Source organism: Alosa sapidissima, chromosome 14 (assembly GCF_018492685.1).
Source record: "Alosa sapidissima isolate fAloSap1 chromosome 14, fAloSap1.pri, whole genome shotgun sequence".
NCBI classification, from domain to species: Eukaryota; Metazoa; Chordata; class Actinopteri; order Clupeiformes; family Clupeidae; genus Alosa; species Alosa sapidissima.
Genome location: NC_055970.1, coordinates 27237122 through 27250861, shown reverse-complemented (window position 1 = coordinate 27250861; position 13740 = coordinate 27237122). Strand labels below are relative to the sequence as shown.

Genomic DNA, 13740 nt, shown 5'->3' with positions numbered 1-13740 from the left:
ACTCAAAGACTCCTGCACACTGTTTATTTTGCAAATACTGATTTTATTTAGAAACTACGTTTCGGTCCTTTGACCTTCATCAGGTTATCTAGATCTAGATAACCTGATGAAGGTCAAAGGACTGGACATTTTGCATTTGGGTGTCAGATAGTATATTTTAAGTTTTTGCACCTATGCAGTAGATTGGTGCAGCTGATGACCGATGCAGCTGCAAGAAGTCAAACATGCCCACTGATTTGACGCTACTGGAACAGAAGTAAGGCAATGTGTTGCCTTCAGAAACCCTCCTTGTTATAGCCTCTCTGTTCACTTTAGAAGGTGTAACACTAGAGTAATACTTCGGTTTATCAGTAGGATACCCATGGACACTACCACCGAAGTATAAGGCTATTTTGAAGTTGTCAGTGGTTTGGAAATAGTGATTTATTTTGACATGGCTGTATGCCCACTGAAACACGCTATAAGCCATTTTGATGCTAATACAAACTCCTCGGATTAACCTAACCTGCTCCCAAATGAAAGTTTGATCCTGTTATCAACCATAAATAGACCCAGGTTGTTTTTACTCCACAGTATCCTTTTAAGTGTTTATTATTCTGGCACCTATGCAGTGGGTTGGTTAAGTGTTTATTGAGTGTTCCCATGATACCTCTTGGAATGTTCTTTCTAATTAATTTGTGTAAACTGCAATTTAAACATGATGTACTTTACTCTTAAAGATAATCCTTTTTTTTGCATACAAGGCTGTCATGCGGTTTATTTACAGTATGATGCAAGTTTGTCTATTTTTTCTGCCTTTATTTATGTAAAGCATATTGAATTGCCTGTGTATTAAATGTGCTATATAAATAATCTTGCCTTGGCAGACAGATATAGGCACATATTAGTTATGGGTTCATGGCCAACATAAGTTCCCTAACATGTTACCACATTCTTGTGAACCTGAGAGATATCAGTCTTTGAACTATTCCCATCTTTTGCCTATGCCTACAGTACCAAGTGCCCCACCACAGAATGTGACTGTAGAGGTTCTGAACTCAAAGGTAAGTTTGTGAGAACTGAACAATCCTCCACATACATAAACTTCAAGTAGGGTGGTAGTCAGTGTACTACCAGAGATGAGTGTATTCTCTGATGCAAAAAAGCCAGTCATGTACTCGCACTTTTGCACTTCAGAGCACTATGTTAATGAAATATAAATAGGGCTGAACGATTTAGGGAAAATATCTCATTTTAATTTTCAGATATTGTCAGATAGTGCAATTGCATTTTGATTTGCGATACCATTTTTGAAAGTTATGCTTCTGATCAATATTCACTATGATGCAGTCCTTGACTCTGAAATAGTATTTTACTTACTCTTGACTTGTTGGGCAAGACCAGCACTACCTCTACTAGCCTTTTTGGGCTGTGTACATCCATCGTACTGCTGCCTGTGGGGCTTTTTCAAGTTGCTACATGTTAATTGTGTTGCCTCAGGATCAATTGCTTGACAATAGGTTTTGCATAGTAAGCTACCTTTTTTGCTTGTTTGTTCATCACTTCTGGTGCACCCAAAATACCCAAACCCAAATAATTATAGTGGCAAGCTGTACGATTTAATTGCAACTTTCACGATTGGCTAAATGCATTAGTGGAAATTGCAGTTTCAGTTGAAATTTCGATTAAAAAAAAAGTATGAATCTTTCAGTATATAGGCTTGCCTTCCTTCATTTTGAGGACCAGTTGGTGAATAAAGACTGATGTAAGGAGAAATAAGGAGCAATACGAATAGACTGGAATAAAAACAGCATTTTGAGATCTCATGTTGAATTTAAATTGGACCTCTAGTCTCAGCCGAAGTCCAATTAGTTATTCTTGTCAATCTATTCTTTGGAGACAAAGAAAAGACATTTCTGAGATGAGACATTTTCTTTTAGGGAGGTAGTATTAAATTGTGGCTCCAAAAGAGAGTTGGCTGACATTGACCTTTGTTTCTCTAGAGTATCATGGTACGATGGCAACCACCCCCTGCAGATGATCAGAATGGGGAGATTACTGCATATAAAATCCGCTACCGTAAGGGGGCCCGAAAAAGTGAGGCGTCAGAAATTGTTGCAGGGACACAGCTCCACAAACTCCTTGACAGTAAGTTATTGGTCATGACATTTGTGTGCATTCAATCGACTGTAAACCATTCAGAAATAAATTATTTAAAAAACACTTTATTACATTTGCAGTCCATAACTCTTAATTCTAGTCACTGTATTGACACACAACTTATTAATGTCATATATTTTGGCACACTGTTGTGATGTTGTGATGTCTCTACAGTGTCACTCAATCATCACTTTTCTGACTACTTAAAACTTCCTTGATGTGAAGGCTAATGTAAGACATGTGGAAGTATTATCACATCATATTGTAACGCCAGTTGTGGGTAGCCTACTGTAAATGGTCCCGAGCAGCATATATAAACAAGACATAGCATGCGAAGATGGCCCCTATAATGACAAAGATAAGAGATTAAAAGATAGTGAAATTAACCTGGTGAAAAATAAACTCAATCACTTTGTGAATAGAGTCTGGACACTCACAGTTGCAAAACCTTTCCAACACAGACATGGTAACGGGTGTAGAAATAGCATTACAGGAGAAATCCTGTGAGTTTTCACAGATCTCCGTTTCATGCCCCTAGAGTGTAGCACTGTAGATGCCTTGCTGTGTTAGCTGCTGGTTGTAGCAACTCGAGCTAGGTAAAAAACAATTTTTTTCATGTTTTCCTCTCGTACGGACAGTACTCGGTGAGCTTGAGTAATGGAGATCTATCTGAAAATTTGCCAGATTTCTCCTTTAACTTGAAATCGTACATACCGTTAACTTTGAAATCATTGGTCCAGCCTAACCAATCACATTAATCAGGGATTCCTGACGTTTGTTCCTACTTCGCCTAAACTTTACAGACTGTCAATAAACAGCATCTGCAGTAAATCATAGGTTATGCATCATCATATGTTATAAATTAAATAGTTCATCAAACTGCTGATTCAACTGCATAGGCCTAATGAATCATTAAGGAGCCAGGTGTAAAATAATATCAGAATTTACTTATAACTGACTAAGCTAAATCAGTTATAAGTAAAATATTACTTAACTAAGCTGTGTGTGCATTTTTGTCCCCACCACTTTCCAAATCATGTGCTCTTATATGTACAGGAAGCAGGGTTCTTCGTACAAATTACGTCTCAGTCAGTCATTTATAACTGAACAGTCACTGAAATATTTTCTAGTAGCTTCAGGCATAAATCTGAGACAGGAATGACACTATGAGCATTTGCAGATGAAAACTAAGCTGGAGACATGAAGGACATTTCTAAATGTATGATCAGTGCTCAGCTGTTATTATGTGCTCCGTTGTCATTAGTGTAGTGTAACAGTGATTGATGATTGATATATATAGTGATGATTGATGATATGAAACACAATTGTTTTTAATTGCAGATTTGCAGCGCGGAACTGAATATTCCGTACGAGTGACTGCTATGACGTTAAATGGGTCCGGTCCAGCCTCAGATTGGGTTACTTCTGAGACGTTTGAGAGTGACCTTGATGGTAAGACATTTCAGGACAGACCATTATTAAATATTCAAATTTACTAACTGATTTTTTTTCCATCAATGTGAGTTCCCCTTTTTTGTCTTTTTTGTCTACAGTGATGTACTTTAAGGTGTTTAGGGTTAGGTGTACAATGCAAAAAATAAAATCTAACCAAGTGTTATTAATCTTATATTAAGATCAAAAAATCTATTTGGTATTGTTTTAAGTATGAAGAGACTTACCTAGCACACTCTCGATAGATAATTTTGACTTAGAGGGAAACTTGGCAGGAGTAGCTAAATTTCCCCCTCTGCTGGGGAAGTTGTGCATAACGATAAAGCACACGGATTTGTTTACAAGCTAGCGAAACGGTTAGCATAAGTTCGACAGAACAATGTGGATGTTACAAGGTGAGAAACACAATTTAAAACGAGTGTCTTGTTTCTCACTTCTCTTACCGGGACGGTAGTACCAAAGTTGCAAGGTTGGTTTTCCGCCTGGGGACGCTAGGGGGAGTGGGGAAAGTCACCATTTTCACCAGAACAGGTCATTTAACCATCTAAATGATTTCTAAACGGGTTTATTAAGTTGTCAAGTAATAGTTGCCAAGTTCCCCCTTGAGTCTTATCAAAACAAATTTACTCAATGCACTGGCAGACAAATTTGCTTGTTTTTAGGGTTGGGTATCGTTTAAGTTTTATCCGATGCCGATGCTAAATCAATAAACTGTGCCGGTGCCTGAACCGGTACTTTGTTTTTAAAATAAAATGCCCAAACCAATGGTCGAAACCATGTGTTGCTTTTTTTGGATTGATGAGACAAATTTGAACATAAAATTGAATATTGATAAACAATACAAACTATATGTTTTAAAATTAATAACACTTGGTTAGATTTTATTAGATAAGCATTTTTTGCAGTGTATGGTTTGTGAATAAATCCAAACATTTTTTTGGAATCATTCAGAGTCAAGAGTTCCAGACATCCCCAGCTCCTTGCATGTGCGACCTTTGGTCAACAGCATAGTGGTGAGTTGGACTCCTCCAGAGAACCAAGATATCGTGGTCAGAGGTTACAGTATTGGCTATGGTATTGGCAGCCCACATGCTCAGACTATAAAAGTGGACTACAAACAGCGGTACTACAGCATTGAGAACCTAGGTGAGTGTCCAAAGGTGTAAGCATCTGTGTGTTACAGGACTTTGTCATTAATGTAATGCTAATCATTGGTATGTAGATATAGGAGAATAAGCAATCAATATTTTCATGCATAATGACAAGTATAAGTATAGTAAGTATAAGTATATATACTCTTTTGATCCCGTGAGGGAAATTTGGTCTCTGCATTTATCCCAATCCGTGAATTAGTGAAACACACACAGCACATAGTGTACACACAGTGAGGTGAAGCGCACACTAATCCCGGGGCAGTGAGCTGCCTGCATCAACAGCGGCACTAGGGGAGCAGTGAGGGGTTAGGTGCCTTGAGGGCACTTCAGCCGTGCCTACTGGTCGGGGTTCGAACCGGCAACCCTCCAGTTACCGGTCCGAAGCGCTAACCAGTAGGCCACGGCTGCCCAAGTATTCAGGGGAGCTAAACACAAAGCTGCCATCAATCCAGCTGCACAAGTACTTAACAACATAGCATTGTGTTTACACAATTTGCTTGTTACAGAGTGTGAACCTCCACCAAATGTGCTTGTGCATTTAAATTCCAAGCAGATAAGCTGCAAAGGCTCACAGAGGGTTTCAGTCTTTTCCTGTTATAATGTTACAAGTTAAATTGAGGAGTGTTTAACATCAGATAGATTTCATGAACACTACCAATTAAATAGTTAAAGTTATGTAAAAGTGAAATGAATAAAGTGATGCTGATTCATTAGCACCCACAATATTCTTTATACTCTATACACTTTAATAAAATGTCATGTCCTACCAAAAATTACAGAGCTAGTATTGTCATGGTATGATGCTCTTTTGTTCTTTGTCTCCAATCCAGATCCAAGTTCTCACTATGTGATCACTTTGAAGGCTTTCAATAATGTTGGAGAAGGTATACCTGTCTATGAGAGTGCCATCACCCGGCCCCAATCAGGTAAGACCGTGAATACATATGGAAGGAACCCTTAAAGCCATGTCACACCAAAGATTTATGACTAGTCCAAACTGTTGCAGTGATGTGAGTTAAATGTTGCAGGGCGTTGCCAGCTGTTGCGAGCTGTTTCAAAAGATTTGTCATATCAAATCGAACACTTTTACCTTATGGTCTCTTGTCAGTCAGTCAGTCCCGGAAAGATGCCATGTCAGAGTTTTGGTAAAAAAGGAGAGGCAGAGAAGTATTTATTAACTCAGTTTTAAAGAACACCAGTGTCTACACAACATCAGTCTAAACTGGTATACTTATAAAGTGACAAAAAATAAATAGAATTTGACTGACTGTTGGGTATTTCGCTTAGCTGGTTAATTTTGCTGGTAAGTAGTCAGCTAGCTAGTTCATCTGGCTACAAGGCTTAGTGTAACAAACGTGTTGTAATGGAAACAGTGGTGTTGTTGCAAGTTGTTTCATTGGTGTGAACCCCTTCAGTTTTTTAAACCTGTGTTGTAGCTAGTTGCTGGTTTATAGAATTGCATTGTCTTGTTGTGAATCTGTGGTGTAAATTGGCCTTCACTCTGCCTCATAAAAGTGACATGTTGTACACGTACTGCAGGTTGATAAATGTGTGACTAGCATCTCTGAAAAAACGTTTACCAGTTATGTATGTATGCATCCTGCAGTTAATGGAGGTGTTTCACAGACTACAGATAATCCTGTAGTGAAAAGGTGTACTTACAATGTTTCTTCTTGCAGATACAGTGTTGGTAGTTTTTCATCAGTGTTCCTGAAATGTTTCTCAAATATTCATTTTTAATGGATTTATTTACAAAAATAATAATAAATAGGCCTTAACATTTGTGTGGTAAAGAATAACAATAATGTCAAATAATGTAGTGAAAGGTTGGCTACACAATTTTATCCACTAACCACAAGCTTTATGAGTAGTACTATTAGGCAAACTAACTTTTTCCCCTCTTAGAGATGGCAAAGGATTAAGAAGTTATTTGCCCAAAGCCATTTGTGTCAATTCACTTTTCTCCATCAGATGTTCCTGGGAATGATTGTTTCTGTTCTTAATATTCCTTCCAAAACGGTCAAATAAATAGGGGATTTATTCTGTCAACTTTACCAGATAGCTCTACTCCTGCTTGCTTCCATTTCACAGTAGGGTAGTAGTCACAGTAGTCAGATTATTGAGACAGCTACTTGATATCTCACAATATACTGTATGCTTCAGAGCTGTTCCAGATTCCTACTGCTGTATTTTCTGCGTTCGGTCTTCCAGCTTGTTTATTGGTAGTTCTTGTGTTCTTGTGAATTTTGTGTACACACCACTGGGATATACAGGTGGAAAAGTGAATCTTTCATATATTCTAGATTCATTACATATACAGTTCTGGAAAAAATAAGAGACCACTACACATTTTTCTGATGTCATCCTGCGGTTTCTGAGTGACATTCGTATGAGTTGACATCATATTCAAAATTAAGAGACCACTGCAAATTATGATGAATATGATCGTCAATTTTTCTTCCATCAGAAAGGAACCTGTAGAGAACCTCAAGTTTATCCTATTGTAATGGCACCTACCACATATTTTGGGGAAACTTCCCTAAATTGATGGAAGTAGGGACATCCTTTACTTCACTGCATCACATTTTATCCACTAGAGGAACACCTATTTTGGCATTCCAAATGCATTCCACTGCATTCTGTACTGGAAATGACACCCTTTGGAACACTTCCATGTAGGGGCAGCATAGAGGGCACTCCATAATGGCACCCTTTTCCAATGGAAGGGCACACATAAGGAATGACCACACATAAGTATAGACCATTTTAAGGGGCACCTTATAGGGTGTATTGCATACATCTTACTTTCTTCCACTCTCCTCGTCTCATCACAGTCACAGTCGTGATAGCGTAAAACTTGAGGTTTTCTACCATCGCCAGCAGCAATTTCCAACTCCATACTTTACACCATTTCCTTGTTCTTTGAATATTCTACCTTTTAATGCACAAAGAAAATTGTGGTGTTATGGTTGTTTGATCTCAGAGGTCAGTGATTTTAAGACTGGGTTATGTCTCCAACCTTGCACCAGACTGAATTTACAATCTGAAAGAATATATTTCAAAAGAAAAAGCTGTGGGTAAAAAAATGCGTCAAAACTTGGTGAGGCAACTTTTAGGTGCTATGTGGCTCAACTCTTTAACCAACTTCAGTTGACATCAAAGAAGCTTCCACTATAGCCAGCTATTCTCTGTTGTTGGGCTTAAGTGCTGCTGACTCTATTTTCCTATGGACATTTGAAAGTCTTGCTTATTTCTCCTGGCATGTTTCATAGTTTACTCTCTTTATTGATCAAATGCCTTACATTCTACTTCCTAGATGATCAGTAGCAGTAGTGGAAAAACCTCTTGTAGACTGTAGAGTACATAATACAATTCTTTTATAACTGAAATAATAATTTTGACCAGATGATGGATCCCTAGATCTGCCTTGATGGTTTTAGTATATTCTGTACTAATGTAATATTTTCTCTCTCTCTTTTGATCCCAATCCTACCCCTGCAACCTCCTTCCCTTTTCTCACCTCATCCCTCATCCCTTCCCGCGTTTTGTTTAACTCTCTTAATTCATTTGTTGTCCCCGTCAACCATGCCTTTTTGTTTTGTTGCCACTGGACATTGTGCTAACTGCTTGCAGACCCCATAGACCCTGATGTTGATTTGTATGAATTGTTCCATGCTCCATACACTCCAGTCCCAGACCCTACCCCCATGCTGCCCCCAGTGGGAGTGCAGGCCTCCGTGCTCAGCCATGACACAGTCAAGGTCAGCTGGGCTGACAACTCGCTACCCAAGAATCAGAAGATCACAGATGCCCGTTATTATACAGTGCGCTGGAAAACTAACATACCAGCCAACACCAAGTTTAAGGTATGTGTAAGACTTTGGAAAAGCCACTGTAAATCAAACTGGGCTATTTTTACATATTTTTTTAACTTTCTGTCTTTAACTGTACAACTGAAAAGAGTCCTTTGCATTTTCTTTCAATCATGCATTCATGTAGTGGCATGCAGTGTCCCCTCGGCATCCAGCATATCCAGATTGTCAAACTGTATATTATGTTTTGGAAAAAATGTATAAAATGTTTTGAAAAAATACCAGTTATACGAATTTGTTGTAGTGACGGCATGTTTCCTTGACAATTTGCTACAAGAAATTACCCTTTGTGTTTGTATGTGCGTGTGTGCATGCGTGCGTATGTGTGTGTGTGCGTCTACTGGGGTGTTGATTTGTAGATGGCCAACACTACTACCTTGAATCATATGGTTAGTGGACTGAAGCCCAACACACTATATGAGTTTTCGGTCATGGTAACTAAAGGACGGAGAAGCAGTACTTGGAGCATGACTGCCCATGGCACAACATTTGAGAGCAGTAAGTTTTACCAAAATGCCACCAAGGTGATTTGCATGAACACATTTTTGCAGTATTAACATGAAGTCATCTGCGTTTTTAATATGAGGACAGAGAGTCTAAAGGCCCTATCTTGCACCAGACACATTGTGGTGCAAGGCACGACACAAGTCTTGTTCCTATCTTACATCCAACGCAGTGATCATTATTTCACCAAGCACACAAGTTGACACGTTGTCAAATGAACTTTGCACACCCAGGGGCGTGTTAATGAAAGAAATAGGTGTGGTCAGGCGCATAATCACAAATCACTATTTTAACGTCACTAAAAACGATAATGCCACTGCCCAAGCAAAACCTGGTATAAATGATGGCAAAATCACAAAATGTAACAATTGGTGAGACCTTAGTAACACAGGCAACCAAGCAACTTTTGTCAATTCAGACACGCCTTAATCATTAGGGGTAGGAATCTCTTGGCACCTCACGATTCGATTCTAATTCAGAGGTCAACGATTCGATTCTAAAACGGTTATTGATGCATCGCGATGCACCAAATTCTTTTTTAGATATGTGTACATTTCCATACATGATTAAAAAAAACAGATGAATTTCCTTCTCTAATAAGAAAAGGCTGCTCTTCGTCATAAATAGATATGACTTTCTATTAGCGTTGTCACTAATATTGTTGTCACTAATGACTAGTGGCTCACACCATAGTCAAAGTGTCTTTATGTTTAGGATGCAATTGAATCCACAATAGTGAGACTGCTTTTGAAGGCTGACTGATCTAAAATATAGTTTATAAAAAAAAGGTTAACATAAAAGGTTAACACAAAATGTAATTTTCAGTTCCCAGCTCTTCCCCAAAAGATGTGACTGTTGTTAGCAAGGAGAGCCGGCCAAGAACCATCATAGTGAACTGGCAGCCTCCTTCTGAAGCCAATGGAAAAATTACAGGTATGCCATAATTTTAATCTGAATAGCGAACAGCCCAATGAACTAAAAGAAGGCAAAAGATTTCCATACATCATGTGCTTACATGGTTTACTCATGTGAAAGCTATTGTTAAGCTATGGGTAAAGTTTTGCCTTTATTTGACTTCTAACCCTTATCGTGCACATTTAAAGTGTGTAAGATATACTTGGCTGTGAGAGCTACAGGCATGAGTAAATATGATTGTCTGGTTCTGCCCTCCAGGGTACATAATCTACTACAGCACAGATGTCAACGCAGAGGTGCACAACTGGGTAATTGACCCTATAGTTGGCAACAGACTAACTCATCAGATCCAAGACCTCACGCTGGATACCACATACTTCTTCAAGATTCAGGCTCGCAACTCCAAGGGCATGGGCCCCATGTCAGAGGCTGTACAATTCCGTACACCTAAAGGTTTGTCCTTTTCTGAAATAATCTGAGTATTTCGCAGCATATATTCATTACTCCTGTTTCTTGTTCCATCTGGTTCTAATTTTCACTATCCAGCTTGCGATCTACATGATTTAGTTTAATTTGGCAAAACTTGAAAATCAGACTAAGAGTGGGCGATATTTCAAAAAAAGTAATGTTTTCTAAGCTGCCAGCATAAGACACCATTTGACATCTCGCTTCTCTTGCCGCTCTCGTTCTCATACCAGCATGAAAATATGTCACTTCATCTTGGTTCCTGCTTGACAATGGCAAACCAAAGCCTGTCTGCTTAACTTTTGCATTGTTGTAATACAGTAGCAACGTGTATGGTAGTGTGGTAAAAATGAATACTACGGATTGAAGACATCAAGAGAAAGAGAGTGATAGAAACTGAAACAGTAAAATTAAACTAGTATAACATAATTTTATGTGGTGAGGTGCAGTCATTAATTGATAGACAGGAGAGTGAAGGATCCCCGCACACTGGTGGGATTTCTTTTCTGATTTTATTTACTAGTGAACAACGCGTTTCGCCTATGCTTCATCAGGTTCACTCTCAAGACTTGAACCTGATGAAGCATAGGCGAAACGCGTTGTTCACTAGTAAATAAAATCAGCAAAGAAATCCCACCAGTGTGTGGTGATCCTTCACTCTCCTGTCTATAATTTTAGGTAACCTAAAATTGAAATAGTTTTCATTCAGTGCTGTGTGTATACATATGAAAGCTCATGTGGCCCATACAGGGATCAAATAGAACACTGAAGTTAAGGTAAAGCTTCAGTTGATGTGCTGGAGAGCACCCGCCAAGTAGTAAGTTAGTAACCTAAATAACATTTATTTATATAGCTCATTTATCTATGCACAGAGTGCAACCCAAAGCGCTCCACACACAAGACATTGACACATCAGATAAAAGATGCCGGACAGAGCGGCTTACCCGTGACACCCAGACATACAAGACAGATAACAAACAAAATTAACAAATAATAAAATAAATAAGTAATAAGAAATTTAAAAAAAAGAAAATTCCATGTTAACTTAGTCCAATTGGTTGCATCTAAGTAAACCGGCTGAAAAATGTCCAAGGGCAATGATGATTGCGCACAGCTGTGTCTTTATAACAGACCAACCTGGAGGATATAATGTACTGGCAGTCTGTGCAAGTGCATGTGGAGCCTCAGCTGATGCTGTAGGAGCACCCGCCGAATGCGGGGGGGGGGGCATAATACTTTCTACATGTCTATCTCTACATGTCCAGTTAGGGCTGAAGTGGAATTCATTCAAAGGAGTTCTGGGTTTGTTGGACCTCCTAATGCTGTAATGATTTAAATGCTAATGATTTAAAAGCATTTGATCGAATTCAGCAAAATCATAGTCACATTCCTCTAGCTCTCAATCCAGCTGTTGCATTCAGCTATGCAGTCTTTCAAAACTGACTCTAACCACTTTGATTGTTTTTCATCCTGCTAATGCTTCCCTATTATTTCCCTAATAGCTGAATCCTCAGACAAAATGCCTAATGACCAAGGTAATTTCTCCTCTTTTCTTTGTTTCATCTGTAAACTAAATATGCAGGGTTTTGAAGGTCTGTGCACAATCTCGATGTACTAGCAAATATCTGTAATGTATGTCCATAAAGTCCATATCAACTTGAAATTGCTAGAAATTGGCAAACTGGGGCGGTACATCTTTGGATATTTAATAAGAAAACTGGAGATAGTAACTTGGAAATCATTGTGGATGGGAGAGAGGCCAGACGGATCTGCCAGAGCAAATTAAAATGTGCTCTAAGATGCATCTGGTCTGCTGGCTATGAGATGCTGTAGGGCTGAAAATAAAAGTAGAATAGAGATGAGATATTGAGATATGGCCTAAACAGCGTGGTGACATGTATGACCTCATGTGGCTAAAATGGTTATAGCCTGGGCATGGTCTGGTCATACATGTTCTATGGACCCTGGGAATATATTAGTCATCATAAAAATCTGAGTCTATGGTGTCATGGCTGATATGAAATGTCCCATAAGAAATCATCATAATATTCAGTAAAATGCTTTAATTGTAACTGAATTATCCTTCTTATACTTCCTCACAGCTTCTGGCCTCCCAAAACCCGGTAGCCGACTACCACCTCCAGAAGGAAATGGAGTCGTTGGTAATGTCACTACGTTTTACATAATCATGCTAAAGCTCATCGTAATCATGTAATGTCGTTTTCATAATGTTGTGTATTACATCATCAACATGCTCCTGATTATTTCGATTTTGATGTTTTGTCAGGGAAGACAGGCTTGTCTGGTGCCAGTGAGAACCACATTCTGGTAATCATCATAATAATCTCAGTGGGGGCCTTTACCATCATAGTGGTGGTGGTTGGAGCATTTCTATGCACTCGACGCACAACCTCTCAGCAGAAGAAGTAGGTGCACCATGTTTGCCTGCATGATTGTAGCATTGTCTACATTGCCGTTGCATGCAGTACTGTAACAAGTTATATTTTGTCCACTTGCACCCAATGTGAAACATGCCACATTGTTTTGTACCTCAGTTATTTGTTCATAGCTGAAATTCTGATATTAACTTAGGCCCAAAAAGCACCAAATTGGATACTGGAGTGTTATTTTGTAAAGTTCTTTGAACATGCAGCATACATGTAGTAAGAAGTAGGCCTACTGCCGACATCAAGCAATATGCTACTCGACCTTAATACAGCCCTCAGAAGTGCTTAGCAGAAAATGTGTGGAAGTCAATGGCAGAATGCGCGTAAGGGTTGCTCATACAGTATAAGAAACTCACAGATTTTGGAGTAGCTCCTCCCAAAGCACATAACTGCCTTCATGGCGGGTAAAAGACAGACTTAACTTGAGAGCAGAATGTGCATAGGGTGAAAAGCACTAATATGTGTGCTTTTTTGACTTATGCACATGGGAGAATTTGCCCCTTCATGTTGATATAGTGTTTAAATTCAAAGTAGCCACACAAATAAACATCCTATGAGTTCTAATCTAACAGATTAAATGTAACATTACTAACCTTACTTAATTTGACAGACTATTTTAAAGTAGATTTTCCACACAAATAATGTACATGAATGATGTTTGTAGACGTTGAGAATACAGTTTTACGCAATTATCACTGAAATGAAAGATTAGTTCACACTCACAGTTGATGTGCTATGGACTGTCAGATATATGTAGTTTAATTTGTAACAAAATCTCATGAGCAGACTGAA

The 13740-nt window shown here is 38.7% G+C and overlaps 1 protein-coding gene across 9 annotated transcripts in view; it reads left to right on the top strand.

Moving 5' to 3' along the window:
* Nucleotides 1-13740, top strand: part of neo1a (neogenin 1a) — a 92558-nt gene that overhangs the window by 61850 nt on the left and 16968 nt on the right. For 5 of the 9 annotated variants that reach the window (XM_042061134.1, XM_042061137.1, XM_042061135.1 and 2 more), the window contains exons 12-23: nucleotides 994-1043; nucleotides 1983-2127; nucleotides 3481-3591; nucleotides 4543-4737; nucleotides 5576-5671; nucleotides 8379-8611; nucleotides 8977-9115; nucleotides 9947-10054; nucleotides 10295-10489; nucleotides 12004-12036; nucleotides 12604-12663; nucleotides 12789-12927. In XM_042061134.1, coding sequence (XP_041917068.1) covers nucleotides 994-1043; nucleotides 1983-2127; nucleotides 3481-3591; nucleotides 4543-4737; nucleotides 5576-5671; nucleotides 8379-8611; nucleotides 8977-9115; nucleotides 9947-10054; nucleotides 10295-10489; nucleotides 12004-12036; nucleotides 12604-12663; nucleotides 12789-12927 — 1504 coding nt within the window. The remainder of the gene's footprint in view (nucleotides 1-993; nucleotides 1044-1982; nucleotides 2128-3480; nucleotides 3592-4542; nucleotides 4738-5575; nucleotides 5672-8378; nucleotides 8612-8976; nucleotides 9116-9946; nucleotides 10055-10294; nucleotides 10490-12003; nucleotides 12037-12603; nucleotides 12664-12788; nucleotides 12928-13740) is intronic. The other 4 variants (XM_042061140.1, XM_042061136.1, XM_042061139.1 and 1 more) reach the window with 1 other exon arrangement.